Raw genomic sequence first — 18665 nt, 5'->3', positions numbered from 1 at the left:
ATAAATAAAATCTTAAAAAAAAAAACAACACTGCTCTGTGGGTTGCTGCTAAATGCATACCTCCCCCTTGGCTACCCAAAGTAGTAGCTACAAGAGTCTAGAGTCAGAGTGAGTCAGAACCGTGACTTAATCTTTTTTTTTTTTTTTTAAAGATTTCAGAGAGAGAGGGAGAGCAAGAGAGAGTACAAGCAGGGGGGGAGGGGTAGAGGGAGAAGCAGACTCCCCGCTGAGCAGGGAGCCTGATGCAGGACTTGATCCCAGGACCCTGGGATCATGACCCGAGCCAAAGGCAGATGCTTAACCGTCTTGAGTCACCCAGGCGCCCCCCTGACTTAATCATTAATGATGCCTCCTTGAGTAAATTAGACCACCTCTCTGACCCTGTTTCTTCCTCTGTAAACTAAGACACTAAGATAATAAAAAGGAATGTGAGTATAAGATACATAGAGTTAAGTCTTTGTACAACTAGGCCTTCAGTAAGAGAGGTCTCTGATTATTATGATTGGCACCAGAGGGGTGGGATTGGTGGAGCTCCAGGGTCTTTGTGCCTCAATTTCTCTCCCACACGCCAGCCCTATGGCCACCCTTGGCTGCTATAGGACAGAAACTTGCAGGCTTTTAAGTGTGTGAGAATGCAAAGGCAGGCATTTGTTTCCAGAAGGCCCTGTGAATGATCAGGGGCTAAGTTGATACGCATCATAATTTGTCAAATACAGTGGCACTGTGGATGTGGATGTGGATGCCCTTGGGGCAAGCTAGCCCACCAGGGGTGTGCCTAGGAACACCTCCAGCTCAAGGCAGGTCTTTTGTGAGTCTGGGAGAGTTTTAAGGGCAGGGGAATCACCCTGCTTCCTGGAGTGGGTGCACAGAGGGGCCTCACAGCCTGGCCCTGAATCCCAGCCCCGGAGACCCCATCTTGACACAGGCTTTCCTTGGAACCAAGGCAAATGAGAGGCCACTACAGATGCTGAGTGGAAAAAATAAAACTAAATTCACAGGATCATTCCCCAAAGTGATTTTGGTAATATTGGAAATATAATTAGAAAAATGATAAATGTGTTTTTCTTTTTAGTCGTTTACTAGTTTAAAGGCCTATATTAATGTCTATGGCCGTGTAAGAAGTTACCACAAACTTAGTGGCTTAAAACAACATCAATTGCTTCCCAGTTTCATGACTATCCTGGGTGGGCTTGACTGGGTTCCCTGCTCAGGGTCTCCCAGGCTGACATTATGCTGTCAGCGGAAACTCCGGAGAATATATCCATTTCCAACTCCTTTAGGTGGGTGGTAGAGTCTAGTTCTTTGGGGTTGTAGTTTCAAGGTCCCCGTTTCCTTGCTGGCTCTCAGCGGACGATGCGCTCACTCCTAAAGGCTGCCTGCACTGCTTCCCACTTGACCGGCTCCAACTTCAAAGAACAACCCCGTGTCCAGCCCTTCTCAAACACCACCGTCTGCCTGACTTCCACTTCTGCCACCAGCTGGAGAAAATTCTGCTTTTAAAAAGCTGTGTGATTAGGTCGGTCCCACCTGGATTATCTCCTTTGGGCCAAAGAGGGAGTAACACTAGAGAGCCAAGGTCACGGAGGCCCCCTCCAAAATTCCATCTACCACAACACCTGTTTTGTTTTTGTTTTGAAACTTACTAATAATTTATTTTGGCAGAATAAAGGAAGTTTATGATACGTCATGTATGCTCACATTTGCCTCAAAAACAAAATCTGAAAGAATGTGCTCCAATCATTTGACAAATGTTGTCCCTGGTTGGTAGAGTTAACAGGCGATCTTTACTTTTTCTTTCTGCCTCTATTCTCTAAAACTTTTACAAGGAGAAAGTGTTAATTTGCAGAAAGAAAGAAGTTACCTTCAAAAGCAAAGAAATCTGAGATGTTAAAAGGCGTTAAATTAACACCAATTTGAGGAGTGTGGTACAGGCGTGAGCACAGATAATGTAGATCAAAGGAACAGAAAATGAGAAAATATGGCCCCGAGACACAAGCTGATACAAATAAAAATCAAATGTATCTCGGAGAAGGCAAAACAATATAATGGGGGAGGAAGTAACAGTTGAATTCCTGGTGCTGGGATAAACAAACATTGGGAGGCGCCGTTGGTCATGAAGACCCTGAATTGTTGTCTTAGAGTAACTCAAATGCAAATCGAATTTAAACATTAACAAGAAAATGATGGGTGCATTCGGAAATAAAACTAAATTCACAAGTAAGAGTTTCCTAAAGCTAAGAATGGGGTTAGAAAGATGACAAAAGGGCTTTTATCTTTAATCAATTACTGGTGTAAATTCTGTGATTTCCAAAAAAGGCATAGGCTATTGAGAAATACCTTCAAAGATTTACTTTCCCTAGGGGCTGTTCCTCCTGGTGGAACTGTCACAACTGTCTATAAACCACAGATAAAAGTGTTCCCATGTCACTCGAGGGCCCGGGGGGTTCCCATCCGTGTGGATTCTGTCATGTTGAAAACGTTTTGAGTTTGGAGCGAAGGTCTTCGCACGCTCCTGCCGGCCGCGGGGCTGCTCACCGGTCATGTTTGCCCCCGCGTGGGCCGCCCTGAGAGCCCCTGGAAGGCCTCTCCACCTCAGGCCCCTGGCAGTCTTCCCTCTCCTCTCTTGCTATCGTGTGCAGGCTGCCACTGTGCCACTGAGGGGCCGCCTCTGTGCACTGTTACAGGCTCAGAAAGCGGGTTCCTGGGGCCAGGCCACTCATTTTATATTTATCAACGTCTATTTATTGACTGTGTGTCTGAGTGGGATGCTTTGGCGGCAGAGAACTTGCTGCGCCCCAGAAGCTCGCAGCGCTATAGAATTCAGGTCTGTATGAAATGTAGGTAGAGTGGGGCTCAAGGGGGAGTGGTCCTCAAAACTGTGTGCTGCAGGGACCCTTTCCCGAGGACAGGGGCCCAGCCCAAATCCAGAGCTCCTGGCTCAAGGAAGATCAGGAACCCCTGCTCTAGGCCGGAAGTTAATAGGATCTGAATGGTGGTGTTTCCTATCAGAGGAGGGCTGGGATTGGAGGCTGCATCTTGGCAGTTCAGAGACCGTTCTTGCTTTGCTCTCGGACATGTCCTGAGGAGCTGTGCCTGTATGTTGGAAGAACTGAGGATACGGTGTGTGTGTGTGTGTGTGTGTGTGTGTGTGTGTGTGTCTGTGTCTGTGTGGTGTGTGTGTGTGTGTGTGGTGTGTGTGTCTGTGGTATGTGGTGTGTGGTGTGTGTGTCTGTGTGTGGTGTATGTGTGTCTGTGTGGTGTGTGTCTGTGTGTGTGGTGTGTGTGTCTGTGTGTGTGTGGTATGTGTGTGTCTCCGTACACCCTAGCCCCATGTTGTTCCCCTCCCTGACCATGGTGTGACCAGGCCACCCCCAGGGCTGTCTCCCTCACCCTCCACTTCTTGGAGCCAGACTGAGAGCTGTCACCGGGGAAAGGTCCCCGCATGCAGATGGCTTCCTTGAGCTCTAATTACTTATGGGCTGTTGCCAGGAAGCCATAGGGACTTACAGGTCCCACTGACAGGGGAGAGAGTGGTTTTTCCATCTGTTCACTCAAAAACTCATTTCCGCCCAAATGAGGATATTTAATCAAAAGTCTTTCCCCTCTGTCTCTGCTGCTCCCAAACCTCAGACCTTCTTCCTTCAATACAACTGGAAGATGGTGATCCTAGGAGTGGGGAAAACTACGTAAGCGCGAAATTTCCTCCCCAGGGGAGTAAGAGGGCCAGACCACCTGCTCCGGATGAAGTCACCTGCTCCGTGGTGTGATTAACCAGCCTTTTGTCTGTTCTCGGGACCAGATGCTCTCCTTCTCCCGGGGCCTGCTGGCCCACAGGTGCCCCCTCTCAGTTGGGGGGGGTGCGTCTCAGCCAAAGTGACCGAAGCAGAGCAGAGCGGGCTACCTTCTGCTTTCCTGGGTCAGAGCTGAGGAGAGCACTGGAGCCAGGCTTCCTCCAATCCTCATGCCTAACAGCCTTCCGGAAGGATGCCCTCAGTGTCTGGGAATTCGCCTCTTCCTTTTCAGAGAGCAACAGGGGCCCGAGACCACCTTGTTGAATAAAGGGGCTATTGCCTGTCTGGAAACGAGGCTCTGCGGAAACTCCTTTTGAACTCTTACTGTGGGCCAGGCCCTGTGCTAGATGCTCACACCCTCGCAAGGGAAGCAAGAAAGCAAGTGGAAAATGACTCTAAATAAGTTATCAAGACGATGGTAATAGATGCACAAGGGATGGTGGAAGGGGCTTTGGAACCAGGTGTGAAGGATGAAACTGAACGAGTGGACAATTTCCAGGTTTTCTTTTACCTACAGGGTTCTCATTCTCTGAAACACTCAGACCACAGAGTGTATCCATCTCGTCCTTGTTTCCTCCACTCCAGACGCAGTCCCCTTGTCTCCACTGACCACGTGCTTGCCGAGACTCCTGATGACATTCAGGCGGCCAAATCCAGGGGGCATACCAATAACCTAACACGGCTGGCACGCCATCCCCCTTGGAAGGCTCTACTCCCTGGACATCCAGGGCTCCACACACAAGTTCTCGGGTCTTTCTGCAGCTTTCTCTTCCTCTCCCAAGCCTCTGGATGCTGGAGGAGGAGCCCAAGGCACTCCTCTTTATCTGTGCCCTCTCGCTAGGTGATCTCACCCAGGCGCTGCATGTGAATAAGCCTTGTATGCAATGACTCCCCAACACCTCAACTCAGTCCTGACCTCTTCCCTGAGCTCTAGACTTGGATGTCGAAAAGCCTCTCTGACATCCCACTCGGACGTTTAACTGGCTTCCCCAACTTCAAATATGTTTAGTAGAGCCATTAATTTTCTCCTCCTGACATCTTCTCCCTCACTCCTCTGCATTTTAGAAAAATGGGCACATCTTTTAGCCCGCTGTTTGAGGTAGAAACATTAGCACCCTTGAATTCTCCTTTTCTTCCACACCACTCCTCTAACCCAATTCCAAAACCCGTCTGTCCCACCTCCAGGTTAGACCTCATCCCTCCACGTCCTTCTGTCTCTAGTGACCACCCTGGTCCTCCATCATCTCTTGCCTACATGGCTGTGCCAGCCTCCTGACTGGTTTCCCAGCTTCCATTCCTTCCCTCCACCCTGAAGCCAAAGCAATCTTCCAAACACAAACTGGGAAATTAAGAAAGCAATGCCATTTACAATAGCATCAAAAAATTAAACACTCAGGAATTAATTTAACCAAGGTTCTATGAAGGACTTATATGTGGAAAAGAGCCAGAAATGAAAGAAGACAAATATAAACCAAAGGCATCCTGTGTTCATGGGTTGGAAGACTTAACATCACAAAGACGTCTATACTATACCACAAAGTGATCTACAGAGTCCCTGAAATCTCTACCAAAATCTCAATGATGTCTTTTTGCAGAAATAGAAAAATCCATCCTAAAATTCACAGGGAATCTCAAGGGACTCTGTATAGCCAAAAAAAAAAAAAAAAAAAAAAAAAAATCCTGAAAAAGAACAAAGTCAGACAACTCATAATTCTTGATTTTCAAAACTCACTACAAAGCTACAGTAATCAAAACAGTGTGGTTTTGACATAAAAATTGACCTATAGACCAATAGAAACAGAGTGCAGGCATAAAACCTTGCACATATGGCCATGATTTGCAACAATAGTGGCAAGACCATTCAACGGGAAGGGGACAGTCTTTCCAACAAATGTTACTGAGAAAACTGGATGCCTGCATGAAATGAATGCAGACCCTTATACCACACACAAAAACTAACTCAAAATGGGTCAAAGATCTAAACGTAAAAGTTAAAACTATAAAACTTTTAGAAGAAAACATAGGGGAAAATCTTTACGACACTGGATTTGGCAGTGATCTCTTGCATATGACACCAAAAGTATAGGGAACAAAAGAAAAACAGATAAATTGGACTTAATAAAAATTAAACATTTTTATTCATCAAAGGGAACTATCAACAAAGTAAAAAGGCAACCCACAGAAAGGCAGAAAATATTTGCAAGTCATATATTTCATGAGAGATTAATATCCAGAATATATAAAGAACTTCTCTAACATATAAGAAGCCAACAACCTGATTCAAAAATGGGCAAAAACTTGAATAGATATGTCTCCAAAGACGTACAAATGGCTGATAAGCACATGAAAAGATGCACAACATTGCTCATCATGAGGGAATGAAATGAAATCAAAACCACAACCATTAGAATGGTTGTTATAGGACTTGAGGGGGGTGGAGCAAGATGGCGGAGGAGTAGGAGACCTAGATTTCGTCTGGTCTCAGGAATTCAGCTGAATCCCTATTCAAACCATTCTGAACACCTACGAACTCAACAGGAGATCGAAGAGGAGAGCAGCAACAACTCTCTGAACAGAGAAGCGACCACTTACTGGAAGGTAGGGCGTGCGGAGAAGTGAATCCGAGGAGATATTCGGGAGGATAGACGGCGGGGGAGGGGGCCTCCGTCAGCCGCTTCTGGCAAGTGCAAGAGCCGCGGAGCACAAAATCGGACCTTTTAGAAGTCGGCTCCGCTGAGGGACGTCGCTCCAGTGGCTAAGCGGGGGGTGGAACCCTCGCGGGACAGTGGGGTCTCAGGACCCTTGGGGTCACAGAAAGACCGGGGGTGCCTGAGTGCGGCAGAGCTCCCAGGGATCGGAGCGGGGAAGCCGGCTGCAGAGACGGAGCCGAGGTGTGGGCTCTCAGCTCGGGGTTGCCATAAACTGTGATCCGCGGCCCAGTCAGGCCACCGCTCCTCCAGCAGGGACCCAACAAGCGGCAGATCCGGGGAGACTCTCCTTCCTCCCCCGGGAGGAGTGGCGCGGGAACGCACCGCAGGGATCTGCTGGGTTTGGAGACTCCACACGGGGTCGGGTGCCAGAGATAGAAACGCTTGGTCACAGGCCGGGTGAGCACGGAGTGCGGCCGGAGACCAGGGAGACCGGAGTGACTGCTTTTCTCTGGGGGCGCACTGAGGAGTGGGGCCCCGAGTTCTCAGCTCCTCTGGGTGGAGATTGGGAGGCCACCATTTTCACCCTGGTCCTCCAAAGCTGTACCGAGAGCTTGCAGGGAACAAAAGCTCCCGAGAGCAAACCCGAGCAGCTTGCTTAGCCCGGACCGACAAGGGCGGGGCAATTCAGCCTCCGGCAAAGACATTTGGGAACCACAGCAACAGGCCCCTCCCCCAGAAGATCAGCACGAACAGCCAGCAAGCCAAGACCAAGTTTACCGATCAAGGAGAACGGGAGAACTCCAGCGCTAGGGGAATACTGCACATAGAATTCATGGCTTTTTTTTACCATGATTCATTAGTTCATCAAAGTTAATTTTTGTTAACTGTTTTTTTTCTTTTTCTTTTTCCCTTTTTCAACCAACATCTTATCAATCTTTTTAAAAAAAAAATTTTTTTTTTATTTTTCATTTTTAGAGTCATATTTTATTCCTTCATAGTAGTTACCCTTATTTTTGGCATATATATATATATATAAGTTGTTCTCTCTTTAAAATTTTGAGATACAGTTTCTTCTAACAGATCAAAATATACCCTAAATCACTAGTGTATGGTTCTGTTCTAGTCTCCTGCCTGATCACATTCTCTCCCTTTTTTCTTTCTTTTTTTTTTTAAATTTTCTTTCTTTTTTCAAACAACTTCTTATCTTATCAAGTCCTTTTATAAAATCTTTTATAATTTTCATCTTTACAGTCATCTTCTATCCCTTCATTGTATCAACCCTTATTTTGTACATATATGTCTTTCTTCCTTTAAAATTTTAGGAGGCACTTTTTTCTAACAGACCAAAATACGCCCAAAATCTAGTGTGTGGCACTGATCTATGCACTAGCCTGATCATATTTGATCACATTCTGCTTTTTTTGTATTGTTCTGTTTTTGTTTTTATCTTTTTTTCTTTTTTTTTCTCTTTCTTTTTTCTTTCTTTCCCTTTCTTTTCCCCTGGTTTCAGGTCTTTTCTGATTTGTATACAGTATATTTGCTGGGGACGTTGTAAACCTGTTAGCATTTTGTTCTCTCATTCATCTATTCTCCTGTGGACAAAATGACAAGACGAAAAAAATCACCTCAGCAAAAAGAACAAGAGGTAGTACCGTCAGCCAGGGACCTACTCAATACGGACATTAGTACGATGTCGGACCTAGAGTTCAGAATCATGACTTTAAAGATACTAGCTGGGCTTGAAAAAAGCGTGGAAGTTATTAGAGAAACCCTTTCTGGAGAAATAAAAGAACTAAAATCTAACCAAGTCGAAATCAAAAAGGCTATTGATGAGGTGCAATCAAAAATGGGGACACTAACTGCTAGGATAAATGAGGCAGAAGAGAGAATGAGTGATATAGAAGACCAAATGATGGAAAGTAAAGAGGCTGAGAAAAAGAGGGAGAAACAACTACAGGATCACGAGGGCAGAATTCGAGAGATAAGTGATTCGATAAGACGAAACAACATTAGAATAATTGGGATCCCAGAAGAAGAAGAAAGAGAGAGAGGGGCAGAAGGTATATTGGAGCAAATAATAGCAGAGAACTTCCCTAATGTGAGGAAGGAAACAGGCATCAAAATCCAGGAGGCACAGAGAACCCCTCTCAAAATCAATAAAAATAGGTCAAAACCCCGACATCTAATAGTAAAACTTACGAGTCTCAGAGACAAAGAGAAAATCCTGAAAGCAGCTCGGGAGAAGAGATATGTAACCTACAATGGTAAAAATATTAGATTGGCAACAGACCTATCCACAGAGACCTGGCAGGCCAGAAAGGACTGGCAAGATATCTTCAGAGCACTAAACGAGAAAAATATGCAGCCAAGAATACTATATCCAGCTAGGCTGTCATTGAAAATAGAAGGAGAGATCAAAAGCTTCCAGAACAAACAAAAACAAAAGGAATTTGCAAACATGAAACCAGCCCTCCAAGAAATATTGAAAGGGGTCCTCTAAGCAAAGAGAGAGCCTAAAAGCAGCAAAGATCAGAAAGGAACACAGACAACATACAGTAACAGTCACCTTACAGGCAATACAATGGCACTAAATTCATACCTTTCAATAGTTACCCTGAATGTAAATGGGCTCAATGCCCGAATCAAAAGACACAGGCTATCAGATTGGATTAAAAAACAAGACCCATCCATATGCTGTCTGCAAGAGACTCATTTTAGACCCAAAGACACCCCCAGATTGAAAGTGAGGGGGTGGAAAACCATTTACCATGCTAATGGACACCAAAAGAAAGCTGGGGTGGCAATCCTTATATCAGACAAACTAGATTTTAAAACAAAGACTGTAATAAGAGATGAGGAAGGACACTATATCCTACTTAAAGGGTCTATCCAACAAGAAGATCTAACAATTGTAAATATCTATGCCCCTAACGTGGGAGCAGCCAATTATATAAGGTAATTAATAACAAAAGCGAAGAAACACATTGACAGCAATACAATAATAGTGGGGGACTTTAACACCCCCCTGACTGAAATGGACAGATCATCTAAGCAAAAGATCAACAAGGAAATAAAGACTTTAAATGACACACTAGATCAAATGGACTTCACAGACATATTCAGAACATTCCATCCCAAAGCAACAGAATACACATTCTTCTCTAGTGCCCATGGAACATTCTCCAGAACTGATCACATCCTAGGTCACAAATCAGGTCTCAGCCGGTACCAAAAGATTGGGATCATTCCCTGCATATTTTCAGACCACAATGCTTTGAAACTAGAACTCAATCACAAGAGGAAAGTCGGAAAGAACTCAAATACATGGAGGCTAAAGAGCATCCTACTAAAGAATGAATGGGTCAACCAGGAAATTAAAGAAGAATTAAAAAAATTCATGGAAACCAATGAAAATGAAAACACAACTGTCCAAAATCTTTGGGATACAGCAAAGGCAGTCCTGAGAGGAAAGTGTATAGCAATACAAGCCTTTCTCAAGAAACAAGAAAGGTCTCAAATACACAATCTAACCCTACACCTAAAGGAGCTGGAGAAAGAACAGCAAATAAAGCCTAAACCCAGCAGGAGAAGAGAAATAATAAAGATCAGAGCAGAAATCAATGAACTGGAAACCAAAAGAACAGTAGAACAGATCAACGAAACTAGGAGCTGGTTCTTTGAAAGAATTAACAAGATTGATAAACCCCTGGCCAGACTGATCAAAAAGAAAAGAGAAATGACCCAAATCAACAAAATCATGAATGAAAGAGGAGAGATCACAACCAACACCAAAGAAATACAAACAATTCTAAGAACATATTATGAGCAACTGTATGCCAGCAAATTAGATAACCTGGAAGAAATGGGTGCATTCCTAGAGATGTATCAACTACGAAAACTGAACCAGGAAGAAATAGAAAACCTGAACAGACCTATAACCACTAAGGAAATTGAAGCAGTCATCAAAAATCTCCCAAGAAACAAAAGCCCAGGGCCAGATGGCTTCCCAGGGGAATTCTATCAGACATTTAAAGAAGAATTAATACCTATTCTCCTGAAACTATTCCAAAAAACAGAAATGGAAGGAAAACTTCCAAACTCATTCTATGAGGCCAGCATTACCTTGATCCCAAAACCAGACAAAGATCCCATCAAAAAGGAGAATTACAGACCAATATCCTTGATGAACATGAATGCAAAAATTCTCACCAAAATACTAGCCAATAGGATCCAACAGTACATTAAAAGGATTATTCACCACGACCAAGTGGGATTTATCCCTGGGCTGCAAGGCTGGTTCAGCATCCGCAAATCAATCAACGTGATACAATACATTAACAAAAGAAAGAACAACAATCATATGACCCTCTCAATAGATGCACAAAAAGCATTTGACAAAGTACAGCATCCTTTCTTGATCAAAACTCTTCAGAGTATAGGGATAGAGGGTACATACCTCAATATCATAAAAGCCATCTACGAAAAACCTACAGCGAATATCATTCTCAATGGGGAAAAGCTGAGAGCTTTTCCCCTAAGGTCAGGAACGCGGCAGGGATGTCCACTCTCACCACTGCTATTCAACATAGTATTAGAAGTCCTAGCCACAGCAGACAACAAAAAGAAATCAAAGGCATCCAAATCGGCAAAGAGGAAGTCAAACTCTCACTCTTTGCAGATGATATGATACTTTATGTGGAAAAGCCAAAAGACTCCACCCCAAAACCGCTAGAACTCAGACAGGAATTCAGTCAAGTAGCAGGCTATAAAATCAATGCACAGAAATCAGTGGCATTCCTATACACCAACAACAAGACAGAAGAGAGACAAATCAAGGAGTCGATCCCATTCACAATTGCACCCAAAACCATAAGATACCTAGGAATAAATTTAACCAAAGAGGCAAAGGATCTGTACTCAGAAAACTATAAAATAGTCAGGAAAGAAATTGAAGAAGACACAAAGAAATGGAAAAACATGGATTGGAAGAACCAACATTGTGAAGATGTCAATGCTACCTAGAGCAATCTACACATTCAATGCAATCTCCATCAAAATACCATCCACCTTTTTTCAAAGAAATGGAACAAATAATCCTAAAATTTGTATGGAACCAGAAGAGACCCCGAATAGCCAGAGGAATATTGAAAAAGAAAAGCAAAGCTGGCAGCATCACAATTCCGGACTTCCAGCTCTATTACAAAGCTGTCATCATCAAGACAGTATGGTACTGTCACAAAAACAGACACACAGATCAATGGAACAGAATCGAGAGCCCAGAAATGGACCCTCAACTCTATGGTCAACTTAGCTTTGACAAAGCAGGAAAGAATGTCCAGTGGAAAAAAGACAGTCTCTTCAACAAATGGTGTTGGGAAAATTGGACAGCCGCATGCAGAAGAATGAAACTGGACCATTTCCTTACACCACACACAAAAATAGACTCCAAATGGTTGAAAGACCTAAACGTGAGACAGGAGTCCATCCAAATCCTAAAGGAGAACACAGGTAGCAACCTCTTCGACCTCAGCCGCAGCAACTTCTTCCTAGAAACATCACCAAAGGCACAGGAAGTCAGGGCAAAAATGAACTATTGGGATTTCATCAAGATAAAAAGCTTTTGCACAGCAAAAGAAACAGTCCACAAAACCAAAAGACAACCGACAGAATGGGAGAAAATATTTGCAAATGACATATCAGATAAAGGCCTAGTATCCAAAATCTATAAAGAACTTATCAAACTCAACACCCAAAGAACAAATAATCCAATCAAGAAATGGGCAGAAGGCATGAACAGACATTTTTCCAAAGAAGACATCCAAATGGCCAACAGGCACATGAAAAAGTGCTCAACATCGCTCGGCATCAGGGAAATCCAAATCAAAACCTCAATGAGATACCACCTCACACCCGTCAGAATGGCTAAAATTAACAAGTCAGGGCACGACAGATGTTGGCGGGGATGTGGAGAAAGGGGAACCCTCCTACACTGTTGGTGGGAATGCAAGCTGGTGCAACCACTCTGGAAAACAGTATGGAGGTTCCTCAAACAGCTGAAATTAGAGCTACCATTCAATCCAGCAATTGCACTACTGGGTATTTACCCCAAAGATACAAATGTAGGGACCCGAAGGGGTACGTCCACCCCAATGTTTATAGCAGCAATGTCCACAATAGCCAAACTGTGGAAAGAGCCAATATGTCCATCGACAGATGAATGGATAAAGAAGAGGTGGTATATATACACAATGGAATATTATGCAGCCATCAAAAGGAAGGAGATCTTGCCATTTGCAACGACGTGGATGGAACTGGAGGGTGTTATGCTGAGTGAAATAAGTCAATCAGAGAAAGACATGTATCATATGACCTCACTGATATGAGGAATTCTTAATCTCAGGAACAAACAGGGTTGCTGGAGTGGTCGGGGGTGGGAGGGATGGGGTGGCTGGGTGATGGACATTGGGGAAGATATGTGCTATGGTGAGCGCTGTGAATTGTGCAAGACTGCTGAATCACAGATCTGTACTTCTGAAACAAATAACGCAACATATTTTAAGAAAAAAGAAAAAGAAGATAGCAGGAGAGGAAGAATGAAGGGGAGTAAGTCAGAGGGGGAGACGAACCGGGAGAGATGATGGACTCTGAAAAACAAACTGAGGGTTCTTGAGGGAAGGGGGCTGGAGGGATGGGTTAGCCTGGTGATGGGTATTAAAGAGGGCACGTTCTGCGTGGAGCACTGGGTGTTATGCACAAACAATGAATCATGGAACAGTACACCAAAACAAATTATGTAATATATGGTGATTAACATAACAATAAAAAAATTTTAAAAAAAAGAATGGTTGTTATAAAAACAAAACAGCAGGGCAAGGATGACATGGAGAAACCGGACCCTTGTGCACAGTTGGTGGGAAATAAAATAGCACAACCGCTGTGGAAGCGGGGGGTAGCAGTTCCTCAAAACCTTAAGGACTTTAGTTATTTATTTGAGAGAGAGAGTGCGCGGGAGGAGGAGGAGCGGCAGAGGGAGAGGGACAAGCAGACTCCCTGCTTAGCGCAGAGTCCAACGCGCGGGGGCTCCATCCCAGGACCCTGAGATCACGACCTGAGCCCGAATCAAGAGTCAGGTGCTCAACCGACTGAGCCACCCAGGCGCCCCATTTCCTCAAAAAGTTAAAGATAGGATTACCTTATGATCAAGCAATTCCATTTTTGTGTGTATACCCAAAATGGACTCAAATATTTGTACACCCACGTTCATAGCAGCATTATTCACAATAGCCTGAAAGTGGGAGCAACCCATCCTCCATCGATGGAGAAATCCATGAACAAAATGTGGCATAGGTGCAAAGGAATATTCCTCAGCCTTGAAAAAGAAGGACATTCTGACGCATGCTATCACATGGATGAACCCAGAAGGCATCCTAATGAAAAAAGCCAGTCACCAAAGAACAAATACTGTACGATTTCATTTATATGAGGTACCTGGAGTGGTCAAGTTCATAGGGACAGAAGGTCGAACAGTGGTGACCAAGGCCCCGTAGAGCAGGAGGAATGAGAACACGGAGCTTGTGCTTGGTGGATTTCGGTGTTGCCCAATGAGATGAAAAGAATCCCGGAGACGATTGCACAACAATGTGAATGTACTTAATGCCACTGAACTCTACACTTTTAAAAATGGTTGAAAAGGGGTGCCTGGGTGGCTCAGTCACTTGAGGGCCCGGCTCTTGGTTTCAGCTCAGGTCGTGATCTCATGGGTCATGGGATCGAGCCCTGCATGGGGCTCCCCAATCAGCGCAGAGTCTGCTTGAGAGTCTCCCCTCTGCCCCTCCCCCCACTCATGTACGCTTGCTCTCTCTCTCTCTCTCTCTCAAATAAATAATCTTTAAAAAATGATCACAAAGGTAAATTCCATGCTATGTGTGTTTTGCCGCAATGAAAATCTGATCAGGGTACACCCCTCCTCACCCCTATCCCTCGGGTAAACCCTCCAGTGGCTTCTTGTCCTGGGGATAACGCCTCAACGTCTCACCACGGCCTCCGAGGCCAGGTGGGCTGGCTCCCAGAATCTCCCTCGCCGGAGGAATTTTCTCTGCTCTCCCACCGCAGGTACAGGACTCTAGCACGTGCCTCAGAGACTTCACGCACACCCTTCTTTCAGCCCAGAACCCCCTCCCCAGCCCCCCGCATTCTTCAGGTCTCGGGGTGCTCCCTCCACCACCTCTCTCACCGATGACCAGCTCTGGGATGGCAGGGGCAGCACAGTCACAGCCTCCTGCCCTGGATGGCCCGTGTGGCCTGCCTCCAACAAGCCTGAGGCCACAGCCAGACGGTTCCTAGGGAGCAACCGTGGCCCTACCTTCCTCCTCCAGGACTCAGAGTCCTCTCCCCACCAGAAGTTACCTACGCCTGAGGCTCTGTCTGGGGCCCTTTAGGCCTGCACAGGGGTGTGTGTGGGAGCAGGGGGTGTGCGTGTGAATGTGTGACTGTGTGAGAGTGTGTGCATGTGAGTGTGTGAGCCCTTGTGTGTGTGTGTACTTCCCTGAACCACCTCGGCCCAAGATTTGGCCACGGGATCCCACAGAACGGACGTGTTTCTTTCCTTGCCAAGCAGGCCTGGCCAGAAGTGGCCTCATTTGACTTCTTGGGAGAGGGCACTGGGCCCATCCTTCATTCCATGGCCTTCTCTCCTGGCTTTGGAAAGATTTCTGAGCACAGCATTCCGGGCAGCTCTTCTCAGACCGTGACACTGAATTATGGCTTCAAGCACAGAGGCATTTTCCGCCGCTTGAGAAATCCCCTTCCTCTCTCCTATCCTGACGTCCATGCGGCCGGGACATCCGAGGCTGTCGCTGATCCCCTCCCGGCCACCAGCGGCACGTAAACAAGTTATGGCCTAGGCAGTGCACACAGAGACCAGGCCTGCCGGGGCTTCTCAGAAGCGGCGGGGGTCTCATGCCCTTTCTGGCCGCCCTGGTGCCCGAGTCCGATTGCCCAGGCACGCTGCTGGGCGTGGGGCAGAAGGAGTGGAACGCTTAAGAGTGTGGGGTCTGGAGTCCCATGGGCCCGGCTTCCGTGCCAGCGTCTGCCTGTTTCTTCTGTGGCCTGGCAAACTACCTCTTGAAGCTTCCACAGCAGTAAAATGAAATCTATTCACACCTACCTATTAAAGAGGACTGTAAGGAAAAGAAAAGACGGTGCATTTCGGAGCATAGCCCAAGGCAGTGGCCCCTCCTCTGGCCCCAGAACCCGACTGGCCTGTGGGCGGGCCAGTAAGGCCAGGTCCAGAAAGCCTCGGCCTCTGCTGGGAGAGGCCCAGCCCAGCCCCACAGGAGCCGGGGCCCCTGTGCTCAGGGTCTTCGCGGTGCTCTCTACCCCAAAGGCCTGGCAGCCGAGTGGCAGCAGAGACGGAAGGGAACCAGCAGAACGCCTGGCCCTTCTCCCTCTCCTTGCTTTGCCTCGCTGGCGCTCGGCGGGCGGGGGTGGGCCCGGGCCTGCACAACCTCCTGGCTTGGGCTGCCCTCTGGCCTTCTGTTGGAGGGGGACACAGGACAGGCACACACCTCCCTCCAGGAGCCCCCCCCCCAAATATCCAGGCCCTGGACATCCATTCCCAGATAGGAGCCCCTAATGCTCAGCCCGGGGTCTCCCAAGAAAAACACAGGCGGGGGTGAGGGGTAATCAGGACCCCAAAGACAAGAGCTCGATCCTTTTTGGCTGGGAAGGGAAGGCAGGGCCAGGCAGGCTGTGTGTGGTGCTCAGTCTACAAGGAGGACGGTCCAGCTGAAAGAGCAGAGCCCCCTTGTTGGGGAGGCTGGGATGGAGGCAGGGCAGGGATCGCAGGCACAGAGGGAAGGGTTTTGGCATTTTTAAGGAATTTGTGTTGGTTTTTATTTTAAATGAAGGGATCTCTAAAAGTGAAACTAACCACTTCTTAGGGTTCCCACGTTTTCTTGGAAAGCCAGGGCTGTGCATTTCGGGTGCTTAAATGAAGCAGAGCTGCAGCATATCCAGCAAGAACTAGCCGGCACGGGCTGCCGAAGGCTGTGTCACCTCTCAGGACACCCTCCTGTGAGCCCTTCACCTCCAGGTGAGCTCCCGCACCTGCTCTCATCTCCCTCCTCCCACTTCTGAGAGGTCCCTGCATCCCTTCCTCTGCCCCTCCTTCCTCAGATTCTTCCTCATCTGTCGCGCCGAAGAGAGGGCGGTAGTGCCACGAACGGATTCCCAGTTCCCTGCCCCATGGGCGCGGAAGCATCCCGAGATCGCGGCCTCACCCAGTTATCTGTGGAGCGATCGATGAGTGCCGTGGAGCAGTGGATGAGGGACTGTAGGTATGACAGGTAGTGTCTGTCTTCCCTAGACTGGGCGGGAGGGGCCCCCTCTGTGCCTCCACTGGCTCTACTCCCAGCAGTGGCTCTGAGTTCCAAGGGTCTCTGGGTCCTGTAGGTGGAATGAGCGCCACCTGCTGGAGGCGGCAGGTAAGGGGGCGCTGTCTCCAGGTAAGGGGGCGGCCTCTGGCCGAGGCACCGAAGAGGGCTCTCAGCTGCACTGATCCTGAGCAATCCCAGATAGCAGGATAGGAATCAGGCTACCTAATGCCGTGCTAGGCATCTTATGAGGATCATCTCGTTTCTTCCGCCGGACGGACCTAGGACAGAGATGCTCTGGGCAGCCCCCTGGTACAGTTGAGGGAACAGGGCCTCAGAGTTCAAGGCCATACTGCCTGCGCCTGGGAGCAGTGATGCCCCGGCTGCACTACCCTGTCAGTGCCGAGGACATTTCAAAATGGAGAAGACAGAAGGAGCCGGGGAAAGGATTTGCGTGCAGGTTGGCACAGGGGCTATGGGCCTGGAAAACCCGGACTGGCTCCCATGCTGAATGGGGGTCCCTGGGAGGCAGGAGGCTTGCGTGCCAGTCCCGGCTCAGCTATCTGCTGTGCTGCCAGGGGGCTCTCCCTCTCCTGAGGAAACCCTCAGTCTCCTCATCTGTATAATGGGACCGTGCAGGACCCTCTTCACAGGGTAGTGCCGAGCATTCTAAAGTCCAAAAAAAGGCAGGGGGGTCACGAGGCTGGAAGCGAGATGGGCACTTCTGGCCAATAAGAGGAGTCCAGGGAGCACAGAGGACTCCAGCCCCCAGGGCCCATGGAGGCTGAAAGGAAAGTGAGTTCAACAAAGACGGAGCATGTCCCACAGATGGTCCCCTCGGGGCTCCTTGCCATGCTGCTCCTGGCTGCAGTCTCGGTAGGAAGGACCAGCACAGCCCCAAGAAACAGACAGCATCCCCCCACCGCCAGCGCCCCCTGCGAATACCCAGGCCAGGCCATCACGCAGTTCCCGTCCACACAGGCATACATTTCTTTGGTTTTATTATTACAAACACACGATGGCTCTGCCACACCTGGGAAATCCTGGGCTCGGCATGCTCTACCTACCCTCCCTTTTCTACCCGGACAGGGCCACCAAGAAGCGTCCAAGCCACACGCAGGCACAGAGCAGTTCAACCCATAGCTTATAATGATGCCATTTCTCCAGTTGTAAAAGAGCTTTACAAGAACTGTGTCAGAATCCCCGCCCCCATCATGCTAGACTGCCCGATTCGTGTTTGGTGAGTGCCACAAAACTTCAGCCCCCCTTTCCAGAGCACTTGGCATGGGTGGGAAATTCCATGTTCGGGACAGGTCCTTTTTAGGAGCGACTATCAGGCAGTGATATCCAGGTCTCCGCATGCAGTGGGTTAACAGCCATGTTTGGGGGGGAAACCAAATAAAAGGACATCTCCTTCCCTCCTCCCTCCACCCACCCAGGGCTCAGATCTCATTCCGGTGCAGCCCAAGCACACTGAAGTGTGACATTTGGTTTCAAAAACATTCAGTCTCTTTGGTAAACTCAGAGAAAGTGGTGGTGAGCTGCCGAAGTGCGTTCTTCCGGCATCCTCCGCGCTAATGCTTCATCCTCTCTAATAACCGCTGATACACGGGGGCTGGAAGAGAGAGGTTTCAAGGTGAAGAGGAATCGGGCCACCCAGTATCTGTCTAGGACACCATCAGAGTCACGAGGGCAGGGCCCGCGGCCCCCTCCCACCACTCCCCTGCCCCCTACAGGTGCTTTTTGGTTTGGGAGACTTCCTGTCTTAATGATACAACAAAGATCATGATGTCTCACTCCATGATGTAACAGGAACTGGGATTTCCTCCATCCACCAGCTTCGAACCAAG

At 47.6% G+C, this 18665-nt stretch overlaps 1 protein-coding gene across 1 annotated transcript in view; it reads right to left on the bottom strand.

Annotated features, from left to right (window-relative positions):
- Positions 1 to 17799: 17799 nt before the first annotated feature.
- Positions 17800 to 18665, bottom strand: part of TGFBI (transforming growth factor beta induced) — a 31978-nt gene continuing 31112 nt past the window's right edge. The window contains exon 17 of the mRNA XM_027607049.1: positions 17800 to 18430. Coding sequence (XP_027462850.1) covers positions 18390 to 18430 — 41 coding nt within the window. The 3' untranslated portion in view covers positions 17800 to 18389. The remainder of the gene's footprint in view (positions 18431 to 18665) is intronic.

This window comes from Zalophus californianus, chromosome 5 (assembly GCF_009762305.2).
Source record: "Zalophus californianus isolate mZalCal1 chromosome 5, mZalCal1.pri.v2, whole genome shotgun sequence".
NCBI classification, from domain to species: Eukaryota; Metazoa; Chordata; class Mammalia; order Carnivora; family Otariidae; genus Zalophus; species Zalophus californianus.
The sequence above is the reverse complement of the archived record's forward strand: the minus strand, read 5'-3'. Positions and strand labels throughout refer to the sequence as shown.